The sequence below is a fragment of the Oncorhynchus masou genome, chromosome 24 (genome assembly GCF_036934945.1).
Source record: "Oncorhynchus masou masou isolate Uvic2021 chromosome 24, UVic_Omas_1.1, whole genome shotgun sequence".
Classification (NCBI taxonomy): Eukaryota; Metazoa; Chordata; class Actinopteri; order Salmoniformes; family Salmonidae; genus Oncorhynchus; species Oncorhynchus masou.
The window spans coordinates 59,774,994-59,789,654 of record NC_088235.1 but is presented as its reverse complement, the minus strand read 5'-3'; the positions used below and the strand labels follow the sequence as shown (position 1 = coordinate 59,789,654).

The 14,661-nt window shown below is 44.8% G+C and overlaps 1 protein-coding gene across 4 annotated transcripts in view; it reads left to right on the top strand.

Moving 5' to 3' along the window:
- LOC135512413 (KH domain-containing RNA-binding protein QKI-like) overlaps positions 1-14,661 on the top strand; it is a 110,690-nt gene that overhangs the window by 46,106 nt on the left and 49,923 nt on the right. For all 4 annotated transcript variants that reach the window (XM_064934428.1, XM_064934426.1, XM_064934427.1 and 1 more), the window contains exon 3: positions 5,580-5,696. In XM_064934428.1, coding sequence (XP_064790500.1) covers positions 5,580-5,696 — 117 coding nt within the window. The remainder of the gene's footprint in view (positions 1-5,579; positions 5,697-14,661) is intronic.

Genomic DNA, 14,661 nt, shown 5'->3' with positions numbered 1-14,661 from the left:
ACAGCGCACAACGATAATGCACGAGAGGCGGGACAGACAGCATTCTGACAAACCGGAAGTGTTTCCCCGTCATTGCTCGCTTTGTGATTGACAAGCGCCTGTCCTGCCCAAAGATCACTAGAAGATGCATGTTGTTTATTCGAGCGGGAGAAGGCTATAAGGACTCTTCTGACCCGCGAATTGAAACGTTTAAGTGAAAAAAAGCCTAGTTTTAATTAATGAATTGGGAAAAAAAGTTGCTTAACAGAAAACCCTGTTTCATGTTCAAACATGCATAAACAATATTTGAAAGGTCAATTCTGATAAGGTCAATAATCACACGCACATTCCCACACACACTCACCTCTTGAAAGAGCTATATGGCCTTTCTTCCTGCACGCTCGCCCTCTGGTCCTCCGTAATAATGAAAACAAAAGACAATCCTGCAGAAGGGAATTAGAGCAGAGTGCTATTAGAAGTCACGCAGTAATTAATTTGCCTATTAAAGTAGCTCGTTTATCTTCATAAAACAATGAGATCAGTGGGAGTGTGTGCCGATTGGTCCAGCATGCTCTCGGTTTAAAATGGCCTTAATTACTTTAGGTTTTTATTGTAGTTGATGGAAAACATACTTAATCTCCACTGCCCAGATTGGATAAATAGGGCGAGTCCTTTAAAAGCAGATATTAGACATTCCATTAGCTTCGATGGATTTTCTCACTCTCCACTTCCCTCTCTCTCTTAGTTTAGGGGGAGGAGTGGAGGTGGGTTGTGTCATTGCTGGGGCCACTGACTCAATCTGTCTCTGTCCTGTTGGCCTCTCCAGCTGGCTGCTCTGATCAATACTATGGATGGGGGTTTGGATCCACTATTTTACTGCAATGATTTGAACTTACTCCATCCACCCGGTCCAGTGTCCCACCCGTCCACCCTAGAAATGTCGGAAATTGTGCAGTTGGGCCAAGAGACTCACTTGCTTTATAAACACGCGGACAGTGGACATAAATACAGTGTTTGACCCCAGTGCACCTGCTGCGCGGCCCTGTGTTGGTTCTTTAACAGGAAGAGAATGCCCAGTGTGATCCTGAGTGAGCTGCAGCTGCCATGCGGATCACTCAACGTCTGACAGAAAAGGTTAAATACAGGAAGTTAAGGCTGGGATGATACCAGTATCACAATCATCCCCCCCCCCAATGGCATAAATGAGAACACAAAGCAGGCCGTTAAAAAACCCGCTGTGTGTCAAATACTGTGTCCTGTGACTGTGGGTGACGACATGTCTTCCTAAAGAAGTGAAATTGTGTGTTTTGTTTCCTTGCCACGGTACTAATGAGGATTTGCGAAACTGGTATCGTCCCGGCCCTACTGGAAGAGGGACGTGAGGGGTTGGGGGCACCCTCCACAAAGACGGTTCCTGTCTGAAGCACACTAACCCTACCAATGCTGATAACCTTCACGCAAATCCCCTCTCTCACCTTGCCAGTCCCTCACCCAGATTTCACTTGACAAGATGGAATTCTAATTCTGCCCTTTTTTATTCTCCTCGTCTCAAAACACATGCACGCGCAGGGAAAGCACACACACACACAGACACACACACTACTGTCCTCTCAAAACACATGCACGTGCAGGGAAAGCACACACACACACAGACACACACACTACTGTCCTCTCAAAACACATGCACGCGCAGGGAAAGCACACACACACACAGACACACACACTACTGTCCTCTCAAAACACATGCACGCGCAGGGAAAGCACACACACACACAGACACACACACTACTGTCCTCTCAAAACACATGCACGTGCAGGGAAAGCACACACACACTACTGTCCTCTCAAAACACATGCACGTGCAGGGAAAGCACACACTCACACAGACACACACACTACTGTCCTCTCAAAACACATGCACGTGCAGGGAAAGCACACACTCACACAGACACACACACTACTGTCCTCTCAAAACACATGCACGTGCAGGGAAAGCACACACACACAGACACACACACTACTGTACCTCAAAACTACTCGGAGGCATTCATCACTGCCAAATGCATCAAGGTACTCTACTTGGCATGATGGGTTAGGAGACTTGGAACACAAAAGCTGGGCAGAGGAGGAGAGGAGAGAGGGATGCTCCTAAAGGAAGGATATCAACATGCAGGTGACAGAGGCAGACCGGAGGGAGACCAGAGGGGGTTGAGAAGTGTTGCTTCGAGTCCCCCTTTCACCTTCATGCTGTCACTTGCACTTTTTGTTGTGCCCGGGTTGTGTCACTATGAATAAGTCAGATGCTCTTTCATGACCCGTTTTTTTTTTTTTTTTTTTTTTTACGGAGGAGTGGATGTTTGACTATGATAATGCGTTTGGCTTTTCATGCTTTGGAACACCAGAAGGGTTCCGACGGCTCAGATATTTTGTTGAAATGTCGTAGGTAGGCAAAATACAGGGGGGGGTCCAGTAGATGGTCATCGTGATGTTGAGGTTGATGGTGATCATCATCATGACAGTCAAGGTGTAAGAGAGAGAGAGAGAGAGAGCCTGCCTCGATGCGGAATCTCCTGGCAGCTGCGCCGATGGGTTTCTTCTGAATTGTAGGCTGAAAGGGATGGTTGTTCCGTGACTGGTGTCTCTGTATTGCACCGAACACGACGGCATCATGGTACAGGGAGACCTGCGTCAAGAGAGTGGAGATAACTCCTGTAGCCTGGCTCTTTGATTTACCTTCCCGGTGAATTTGAGCTGAGCTGTACTTGTGAAGATGAGGAAGTCCCGTGGTTTCTATGATTGTTCAGGCTCAAAAAGAACTTTTTTTTTCTCTCTCCAGGAGACAAGAAAGCGTGATTGACTAGAAGGACACCGCTGACTGAGCTCTCGAACACCGTCATGCAAAAACCTGTATAGCTCTGTGATGCCCAATCAAAGTGAGATTGTCTTAAATTGCAGGCATGGAGGATTATGCAGAAAGCTGTCTCTATGGAGTGACCTGTGTCTCTCTATGGAGTGACCTGTGTCTCTCTATGGAGTGACCTGTGTCTCTCTATGGAGTGACCTGTGTCTCTCTATGGAGTGACCTGTGTCTCTATGCTGAGATATTGTCTTTGTTATTTCTTCTCGTTCGAGAGTGGTGTGTGTGTGTGTATTGTGTATAGGGACATAGTGCATGGCAGAGCAGCAGAATGTGCCCTTTTCAACCATGCCAGGTGCAAACTCCTTACTTTGGCAGCTGACAAACGGCTAAAACAACTGGGCTTTCAGCGAGGTGCTGAAACACACAGAAAGGACAGCATGGGGTCTGTTTATTCTGTACACCTCAGTCCTTTGGAGGTTTGGAGGGTGAAACTGGAGATTCCACAATGTTTGTAGGCATTTCTTGTATATTCTGTACTTTCTTTCGGGTTGGTAGTCAAAGGTAAGCAAATAGATCTTCATGTTGCCGATGGACAGAATTTCCATAGAGAGGGAGAGACTAGAGGAAAAGGGGGAGGGAGAGACTAGAGGAAAAGGGGGAGGGAGAGACTAGAGGAAAAGGGGGAGGGAGAGACTAGAGGAAAAGGGGGAGGGAGAGACTAGAGGAAAAGGGGGAGGGAGAGAGCAAAATTAAAAGAAGGGCAGAGCACACGATAAACATTACTCTTACTCATCACACAGTACACAACTTTGGGCACGAGAGCCGCAGAGCCAGCAGAAAGACAATATACACTGAACAAAAATATGAACGCAACATGTAAAGTGTTAGTCCCATGTTTCGTGAGCTGAAATGAAAGATCCCAGAAATTGTCCATACGCACAAGAAGTGTATTTCTCTCAAATTTTGCGCTCAAATTTGTTTATATCCCTGTTAATGAGCATTTCTCCTTTGCCAAGATAATTCACCCACCTGACAGGTGTGGCATATCAAGAAGCTGATTAAACAGCATGATCATTACACAGGTGCAGCTTGTGCAGTTTTGTCACACAACACAATGCCACAAATGTCTCAAGCTTTTGAGGGAGCGTGCAATTGGCATGCTGACTGCAGGAATGTCAACCAGAGCTGTTGCCAGATAATTGAATGTTTATTTCTCTACCATAAGCCGCCTCCAACGTTGTTTTAGAGAATTTTCCAGTACGTCCAACCGGCCTCAATCCGCAGACCAGGTGTATGGCGTTGTGACCAACATATTCATATCTGTGTTCCCAGTCATGTGAAATCCATAGATTAGGGCCTAATGATTAGGGCCGAATGAATTTATTTAAATGGACTGATTTCCTTATATGAACTGTAACTCAGTAAAATCTTCCGGGCCTCATTTGAATGGATTGTCAATACTTCAAGCACAGCACTTTGATAGCCACAGAGGAGGGAGTAACCATAGTAGTCCATATGTTTCCCACAGCTCTTCGTCACTCACATCCTGTAGTGTCAAGTCGACTCTGATTCAAAACACTGTCAAAGTGAATGTACAGATGTAGGATCTTAATTTGATCACCCTGTTGCAGGAAATGTAAAACATGTGGTGTATTTCAGGTTTAAAAAAAGACTTCTCAAGTTAGCATTTTCCACTTTTTACAATTCTGACTTGATTTTCCCCACACGAAAAATGTATCAACCCATTCAAAAATGTCCATTCATTATAATTAAAAACAAATACAATTTTATTTGTCACATGCGCCAAACAGGTGTCGTCTTGAACTGTTTTTTTTACCGTTAATTGCTTACTTATGAGCCCTTTCCCAACCATTCAGAGTTAAAAAGTATCAAATGTGCTAATAAAAATAGAAAAGAGTAACACTATAAATAACAATAACGAGGTTATATACAAGGAGTACCGCTACCGAGTCCACATAACAATTCACATTTTCTGTTGCTGCGGGATTATTTTCCTGCTGTAGCAAACCGGCTCAAATTAAGATCTCACATCTGTATTGACATGAAGTGATCAGCGGAGATAATGGTGATTGCCAATCTTTAAAAACGTTCATTGTTCTTGCTCTGTTTCATTTGAATCCAGTAGGTCATGTTGCTATAAACTTGACCAGTCAGTCAGTCCGTCTCTCTTGTCCTTTAAGGCCCAGGACCTGTCTGTGTGTCAGTCTCAGTCCCAGCTCATCGATATGCAGCAGCCCTCGTGAGTCTTGACTGACAGGCAGTGTAAAGTCCAGTGAGGAGAAGAGCAGGGAGGAGCTGCTGATCGATGGGCGAAACGATTGCTGGGCCTTATCTTGTCAGCGGCGTCTGGTCGCGAGACACTCCCGATATCGGCTGCTTTTCAGCCGCCATCGAGCGTCATTGTGGAAGAGCGCCAGGCGGGTGATGAGGGCGTGAGATTACAGCGAGGTGGGAGGGTCAAGCGAGGGGCTACCTCGTCTGCATCATCGCCTTGTTCTCTCGTTCTTTCTCTGTGTTTCCATATCTTTGTATCTGATCCCGCTCTCTTCTCAACATGTCAGGGTTGAGATAATCAGTTAACGTTTCCATTACAGATATGTTTCAACTGTCTATTATGTCCTCATACTTATCAATGATAAAATGTCCTGTTGACTATGTTGAAGAACTGCTCTGGTTCTAAGCCCAGGTTCTAATTTGTGTGTGTGTGTTTCTCTGGCAGTTTAACTTTGTGGGCCGTATCCTGGGACCACGGGGGCTGACAGCCAAGCAGCTGGAGGCAGAGACAGGATGTAAAATCATGGTGCGCGGAAAAGGCTCCATGAGGGACAAGAAGAAGGTAAGGCGAGCATACACACACACAACCACACACTTGTTTGGTCTTGGGGACCTAAAATGTATATCCATTTAAAATCCTATTTCCCCTAACCCTAACTTTAACCTATAATTTGAACCCTAAACCTAACCCTAATTCTAACCCTTAACCTTAAAATGTCCCCACAAGGGAGAATTTTCTGGTTTTACTATCCTTGTGTGGACTTTTGGTGATTTCAGGCCACCACGAGGATGGAAGAACAAGACCACACACACACACACACACACACACACACACACACACACACACACACACACACTCAGGCACTATAAACTCACCCTCACACACAGATTGCTATTTCCAAAGTAAAACCTTACTTAATTTTCTCTCATTATCGATCATTTCAGCTATTGACCGCCCTAATCTCTTCGTCTTTTCTCAGATGCCTTCCATTGATACAGGCTCCAGTCATTGTGTTAAACTGGTAGAGTGTGTTTCCCTACTGTGTCCATGAGCAGTACTACTACCCTCCAAGGGTGTGTCCACTAGTCTGCAGGGCCGTCTGAAGATCTCAGATATTTCCTCCTATTGGGAAACAACAATCATTCCCCCAAGCTGCACTGTCGCTGTGGGAGGGGCAGGTGTTCAAACATTGTCCTTGGCCTCAGATCTGTGGGGCTAGATGGGCCCCCAGTCCAGCCTGGCCCTGTCCCTGAAACGTGACCATGTTGGGGCGGTGTGATCTTCTAACCCTGGCCCCTGTAGGATGGGAGAGGAGCACTGGGAGGTGGTCTGGGACCAGGGGCTCCTCTTAGACATACATACGCACGGACACATAGACAAATACACACACACGGGGACACACACACAGACATTTATTTATTTCCCATCTTTCTCTTTTCGGAGAAAGGTCTGTTTTTTTGTTTCCACTGTATAAGCAGGGCCCTGCCTTCTATTTGGACAAGTGGTGTTAGTGGAGATGGTTATCTGAGCTCTTCCACATAGTCCCAGTGGGGGCGCTGGCAGAAAAAATAAAACAAGTGTCTCTGATATCCATGTTGTGGTCTCCTGCCCCCCCCCACATCTGCTTCAGCTCGCCGTCCTGCAGAAACCCAGCTGCTCTATCTGTATCATATCTCCCACCACAGAGCGGGGCGAGGCTCTCTTTTTAGCCTGACCACTATGGTGTTAGTGATGTACTGTATGACAGAGTAAATCAAAACTACTGGTCTTTCTCGCATCATAAAGCACCGTCAATGACCCCCTCTTGCCCTTCCTCTGTTCGTCCATCTCTCCTGTTCCCAGTCTCTTTCTTCCCCTCCTTCCCTCTCACTTGTTTAGTCTTTTGTCTTTTCTCTCCATCTCTCTCTCTCTCTCTCTCTCTCTGCCTCTCTCTGCCTCTCTCTGCCTCTCTCTGCCTCTCTCTGCCTCTCTCTGCCTCTCTGTGACTGAAGGGTGTTGTTGTTGCAGTGGTTATCGGGTTCCTCGCTACCCGCACGTATTTTATTCGATGACCGAGCAGCGCAGAGGCCGGTGTCCTTGTCCTCTGCGTACTGTCTCGTGCCACGTACACACTCCTTAAGTGAAACAAATGCCTGCCGGCACAGATTGGGTCTTGTGGAATGCAGAAGGCGGTGTGGAAACACAGCACCACCACAGCAGCCAGCCAATAGATAACCATTGAGCAGGAGCGCTCCCACACTAACTCACGTAGCCATAGGATAAGTGTTAGGAGCTCCAGTTCTAGCAGGGCTATGTGAAACCACACAAAACATTTATATGCCGGGTGGGGCTTTCTCAGTTACGACAGACAATCCTGCTAAACAGTCCTGGATGTGGAGAGCTTGGTGTAAGGTCAGCCCTGGAAGTGGCGTGATGTTTGAGTCAAATGGTGGCACAGCAGGTGGTGTCTACAGCCTTAGAGTGGGCGGGGTCTCAGCAGCGCTGGGCAGGGATTGCCTCAGTGTCTCTCAGTGTGACAGACATTAGTGTTCTGTTGTGTGCTCTGATGCTGTGGGAAGGAGGCTCGCCAGGTTAGCTTAATGAATTGTGCGTCCATGACCAGTGGTAATAAAGGCAGTAGACGAGGACGGGGGCCAGATGAGGGCTGCACTGTCTGTCCCTGGCAGCAGTAGTGGCACTGCCGCCTCCTCGTCCTTCTGCTGCTGCTGGCACCATAAGCTGGTGAAAAATATCACAGATACATACACCTACTCTAAACGTTCTGTCTCGCTCTCTTTCTCTCTCTCTCTCGCTCTCTGCTTTACACACGTACATGAGCACACAAACATAACCAACCACACAGGCCATTGTCCTTACAATAGCGTTCAGACAGACTCTGTCTTCAACTGCCCGAAGCCCTCTGGCTATTACAGTTATTATGACTATCAGAGTGGCTTCACACAGATCTACTCTACTCTAGCCCCATATCCACACTGCCTACTCAACTCGCACAGCACATCGCTTCCACAGTTGCTCCCCTTCTCTGAGACACTGTGTGTGTGTGGCTGTGTGTGCGTATCTCTCACTCACTCGATCTCTCTCTCTCGCTCTCTCTCTCTACGTCTCTCTCTCTACGTCTCTCTCTATGTATCTCTCTCTCTCTACGTCTCTCTGAGAGTCTGGGAATGACTTTCCAAGTTGCTCTGTTAAAGCAACACTGTGCATAGTTTACATACATATCAGTCTTGTTGTTTGTTGCATCAGTATTGCCACAGGTCTCCAAGCGACACTACAGTAGTTAACCGTGCAGCTAACCTTGAGCTCATTGCTTAGTGGTTTGAATTAGTGTGCTGAATCTTAAGGTTCCCCTTAATTACTGCCTCCTCGTGGCATATTCTGCTAGACAGCATGTCTGGCTCAGCAGGGACAATACACTGAGCAAACCAAAATTGGTTGTGTGAAAGTTCCTAGAACATTTGTTAGGTTGACACAAATGTTCTCATAAAACAAAAACTATCCAGTTGTGCTGATTATGCACGATTGTAAAAACATTCGCCTGTGGTTGCAAGAACATTCCCAGAGCACGTTCCTTCTGTTCTTTAAAGGTTCCCAGAATGTTTCATTGGGTTGTGGGAACAGTCTGGTGGTGAATACAAAAGATATGTTCTCAAAACACAGAAAATGTCCACAAAAACTTTACAATGGTTCTATTAGGTTGGAAAAATATGTTGCAAGAAGATTCCCAGAACACTTTATTAAAATGTTTTTTTAGAAGTTCCTAAAACATTTCTTTAGGTTGTTGGAAAATAGTGGGGATATCAAATCAAATCAAATTTTATTTGTCACATACACATGGTTAGCAGATGTTAATGCGAGTGTAGCGAAATGCTTGTGCAGTATGCAGTATGCACTCAGTTGCCAGTCTATTAGGTACACCCATCTAGTACCGGGTCGGGCCCCGTTTGCCTCCAGAACAGCCTAAATTCTTTGGGGCATGGGTGTACAAGGTGTCGGAAACATTCCACAGTAATGTTGGTCCATGACATCAAGCAGTTGTTGCAGATTGGACGGCGTTATATTCACGCTGCGAACAGCCCATTACATCTCATCCCAAAGATGCTCTATTGGATTTGGTCAGCAACAATGTTCAGATAAGCTGTGGCGTTCAATCGTTGCTCAATTGGTATCAAGTGACCTGACGTGTGCCAGGAAAACATTCCCCACACCAGTACACCACCACCACCGGCCTGTACCGTTGACACCAGGCAGGATGGGGCCATGGACTCATGCTGCTTACGCCAAATTCTGACTCTGCCATCAGCATGACGCGACAGGAACCGTGATTAGTTGGACCAGGCAATATTTTTCCACTCCTCAAATTGTCCAGTGTTGGTGATCGCGTGCCCACTGGAGCAGCTTCTTCTTGTCTTTAGCTGATAGGAGTGGAACCCGGTGTGGCGGTCAGCTGCAATAGCCCATCCATGACAAGGTTTGATGAGTTGTGCGTTCCGAGATGCCGGTCTGCACACCACTGTTGTACTGCTCCATTATTTGTCTGTCTGTGACCCGCCTGTTAGCTTGCATGATTCTAGCTATTGTCCTTCGACCTCTCACTTCCGACTGAATGTCCGACTGAATGTCTCTCTTCCGACTGAATGTTTTTTATTTGTCGCATCATTCTCGATACACCGGAGAGACACTGTCGTGCGTAAAAAGCCCAAGACTGCAGTCGTTTCTGAAATGCTGGATCCAACGTGCCTGGTACCAACGTGCCTGGTGCCAACGTGCCTGGTGCCAACGTGCCTGGTGCCAACGTGCCTGGTGCCAACGTGCCTGGTGCCAACGGTCGTGGTACCAACGGTCGTGGTGCCAACAGTCGTGCCATGCTCAAAATCGCTTAGGTCACTCGTTTTGCCCATTTTAACGTTCAATTGAACAGTAATTGAATGCCTTGATGTCTGTCTGCTTGCTTTATGTAACACGTCAAGGCCATGTGGGGTGGTGTACCTAATAAACTGGCCACTGAGTGTACACAACAGGACAGATTTTGATGACATACTTCCCATAATGATAATGTAATGATAATAATCTTACTGTTAAGGAAGTTAATTGCACAACAGTCCATGTAGCAACAGATATGGCAATTATCTGGAATCACATAAACATTTACTGTACAAACATATTTTTTCCATATTTTGTTGATAGTCACAAACAGGGATTGAATCTGGGAGTTTATAAGCATTATCCCTGGAATGAATCCATTGCGTCACTGGGATGGGACTAACAAAAAGATAAAGTTGTTGACAGCTTTACTCTGACTTCCAGGTCGTGGTCTTTGTCTTTGCAATGGAGAGGGTAAGTGAATCTAGAAGAATAGGTATGCTTTATTATTTCTTACTCTATCAGTCCTCTTTATATACTGTAATGTTGGGATGTTTTAACTTTTGTTTTCCCCAAAAACTTGACTTCAAAAATCATGTTAAGTCATTGCCTTGTCGATTGCGGTTAGGTCCACATGCAGGGCCTTCAGAAAGTATTCACACCCCTGGACTTTTTCCACATTTTGTTGTGTTACAAAGTGGGATTAAAATGGATTTAATTGTCATTTTATGTCAACGATCTACACAAAATGGTGTGTAACGTCAAAGAAAAATTCTAGTATACATTTTTTTTTACATTAATATATCTTGATTACATGTTAGAATCACCTCCACAATTACAGCTGTGAGCCTTTCTGGGCAAGTCTCTAATAGCTTTCTATACCTGGATTGTGCAACATTTGCTCATTTTTCTTTTCTGAATTATTCAAGCTCTGTCAAATTGGTTGTTGATCGTTGCTCGACAACCATTTTCAGGTCTTGCCATAGATCTTCAAGTAGATTTAAGTCAAAACTGTAACTTGTCCACTCAGGAATATTCACTGTCTTCTTGGTAAGCAACTCCATTGTAGATTTGACCTTGTGTTTTAGGTTATTGTGCTGCTGAAAGGTGAATTCATCTCCCAGTGTCTGGTTGAAAGCAAGCTGACCCAGGCTTTCCTCTAGGATTTTGCCTGTGCTTAGCTCCATCCCGTTTCTTTTTTATCCTGAAAAATTTCCCAACCCTTAACGATTACAAGCCCACCCATAACATGATGCAGCCACCACTATGCTTGAAATATGGAGGGTGGTACTCAGTAATGTGTTGTATTGGATTTGCCCCAAAATAACACTTTGTATTCAGGACAGAAAGTGAATTGCTTTGCCACGTTTTTCTTTGCAATATTACTTTAGTGCCTTGTTGCAAACAGGATGCATGTTTTGGTAATATTTTTATTCTGTACAGGCTTCCTTGTTTTCACTCTGTCAATTCAACAATGTTGTTGATCCATTCTCAGTTTTCTCCTATCAGAGCCTTTAAACTCTGTAGCTGTTTTAAAGTCACCATTGGCCTCACTGTGAAATCCCTGGGTGGATTCTTTCCTCTCCGGCAACTGAGTTAGGAAGGAGGCCTGTATCCTTGTAGTGACTAGGTGTATTGATACGCCTTCCAAAGTATAATGATCGCTTCACCATGCTCAAAGGGATATTCAATGTCTGCTCTTTTTATTTTTTACCAATTTACCAATTGTTGGTGCCCTTCTTTGCAAGGCATTGATAACCTCCCTGGTCTTTGTGGTTGAATCTGTTTGAAATTCACTGCTCGACTGAGGGACCTTACAAATCATTTTATGTGTGGGGTACAAAGATGAGGTAGTCATTCAAAAATCGTGTTAAACACTATTATTACACACAGAGGGAGTCCATGCAACTTATTATGTTACCTGTTAAGCAAATTATTACTCCTGAATATATTTAGGCTTGCCATAACAAAGCGGTCGAATACTTAAAAACACTAATCCACTTGGACGTCATGGGGTATTGAGTGTAGGCCAGTGACAAAGCAAATATAAATGTCATCCATTTTAAATTCAGGCTGTAACAAGGAGTGTGAATACATTCTGAAAGGCACTGTAGATGTACATATACATATACACTGAGCGTACAAAACATTAGGAACACCTGCCCTTTCCAAGACAGACTGACCAGGTGAATCCAGGTGCAAGCTATGATCCCATCCATTCGTGTAGATTGTGGGGTTAAAGGTTAAAGAAGGATTTTCAAGCCTTGAGGCATTTGAGACATGGATTGTGTATGTGTGCCATTTAGAGGGTGAGTGAGAAAGACAACGGATTTCAATGCCTTTGAACGGGGTATGGTAGTAGGTGCCAGGCGCACCGGTTGAATGTGTCAAGAACTGCAATGCTGCTGGGGTTTTACGCACAGCAGTTTCCCGTGTGTATCAAGAATGGTCCACCACCCGAAGGACATCCAGCCAATGTGGCACAACTGTGGGAATCATTGGAGTCAACAGGGGCCAGCATCCCTGTGGAACGCTTTCGAGACCTTGTAGTCCGACGAATTGAGGCTGTTCTGAGGGCAAAAGTATTGAGGCTGTTCTGTTGGGATTATAATTGGAGAATTTCAGTACGAAGGGAAATCCACTCGACACATTAGGATCCTGTTGGCGCAACAGACTAAGTAGCCTACAAGGCTTGCAGATCACAGGTTCAAATCTGCTTGACTACCATTCTTTAAAAAAGCTATAGCAATGTTTGGACAATACCCTCATAAAATGTAATGATGTAAGAACATGGAGATGCCTTTTCTTTAAAAGTTTGGCAACTTCATATGATAATGTCACATTACACATCAACATTGGCAGAGCATTGCAGCAATGCTTTCAGAACTACTTCCGTTTATCGTCGGAAGTGTGTTTTTAGAGCAATTCTGTATCGTCATGCCATAACCTTACAGAACTTGACAATCGTCTCTGTTTGTTGTCATACAGTAGGCGTTAGTAGTAATATCTCCAACATTAACGGAATATTCCAGGGAGTTTTTTACATTTTTATTAATAACTCCAGGTAATGTAATCAGAACCACCATGTCATAATGTCACAACTATGAAAAGCAAAGAAGAGCTGCTGTAATCTAGGAGCTCACATGCAATACTTTTAATAGCCAACGTTTCCACAGCCAAGCTGTCTTCACACTGTAACTTTATGAGACTATTGGAGGAATGTTCCATGCTTGTTGTTATGGGTGTTTTTGAGTAACATATCCATCAGCGTTAGCAGAATGTTCCTGCAATGTTTCGTCGTAACCACTTCTCTTGCTCCAACATCTTGTCTAAGAACATCACCGGAACGTTGTGTTATTACATGCCCAGGCAACCTCGTAAAGACACGATTGAAATGTTTGTGGGGGCGTTATCGTCCTAATGTTAGCTGTTTGTTGTTTGTTGTTATCAATATACACCCTTGGAATGTTCTCTATTCATTCTCTTGGGTATTATTCCTACGCCGTGGAAGGCGGCCCTTGTGTTCTCCCGCTCGCTGGCGATCCCTGCCATCTTAATGATTATCATCTCAAAACGTTCACGTTTAGCGAAAACATTTGATTTCTCAGCTACAGCCTTTTTTTTAGAGGGATAATGCATTCTGAATGCTCACCAGTCAGGCTTTAGACCTGGCCACAGCACCATCTCGGCTGCCTCTCTAGTCATAAATTACACAGTTAATGCGCTAGACAGGAAACGGCACTGCGCTGCCCTTCGTATTGATCTGTCTAAAGCATTCGATACGGTTGATCACGCACTCCTGCTGCGGAGGCTATCCAAAATTGGTGACCTTAATTCATCAATCTAGTACAACGGAGGAGCGAAAACCCACAGACACTCGGCCCTCTGTGGAATGAGATTTGACTCGTGGTCTAGACCAAGCGGCCTTGCGGCAGGGTAAAAATGACCTGCACAAAGTCAATGTACATCTGCTGATGGAGTTCAGTCTAAAGGAGTGCCACAAGGCTCAATACTAGTCCCTTTACTGTTCACTATTTACATAAATTATTTGTCCCTGGATAATAATAATAACTGGTACCTACATCTCTATGTGGATGACACAGTTATTTATTCCCGTGTGCCCTCAGTGCAGCAGGAATCGCCCACTGATCTTAAATGAGTGCCAAATGTTGTTAAAACCAAGTTTATGTTGTTCTCCAGGTCTTGTGTAATTGACCCTAAAGATCTGTGTCACTGCACCTTGAAGGGGGCCCAAATTGAGCAAGTCCCTCTTAATTATTTAGGTATTTGGACTGATGATGAGCTGTCTTTTAAAACACACATTGAAAAACGAACAAAGAAGCTGAGAATTTAGATCGGTTTCCTCTATAGAGATAAATCTTGCTTTACTTTTGAACCAGGAGGAAGATTGTTCAAGCGTTGCTCATCCCAGTACTTGACTATGGTGATATCATCTACATGCACGCAGCAGCCTCTGTTTTGAAACCTTTAGATTCAATCTATCACACAGCCCTGCGTTTTATCATTTTAGAAAATGTTTGTACACGTCATTGCCTTTTATATACTGCAGTTGCCTGGGAGTCTGACTACCAGAAGGGCCCAACATGGGCTGCTATTTGTTTATAAAGCAGTTCTCCAGAAACTCCCTAACTACCTCAACTCACTT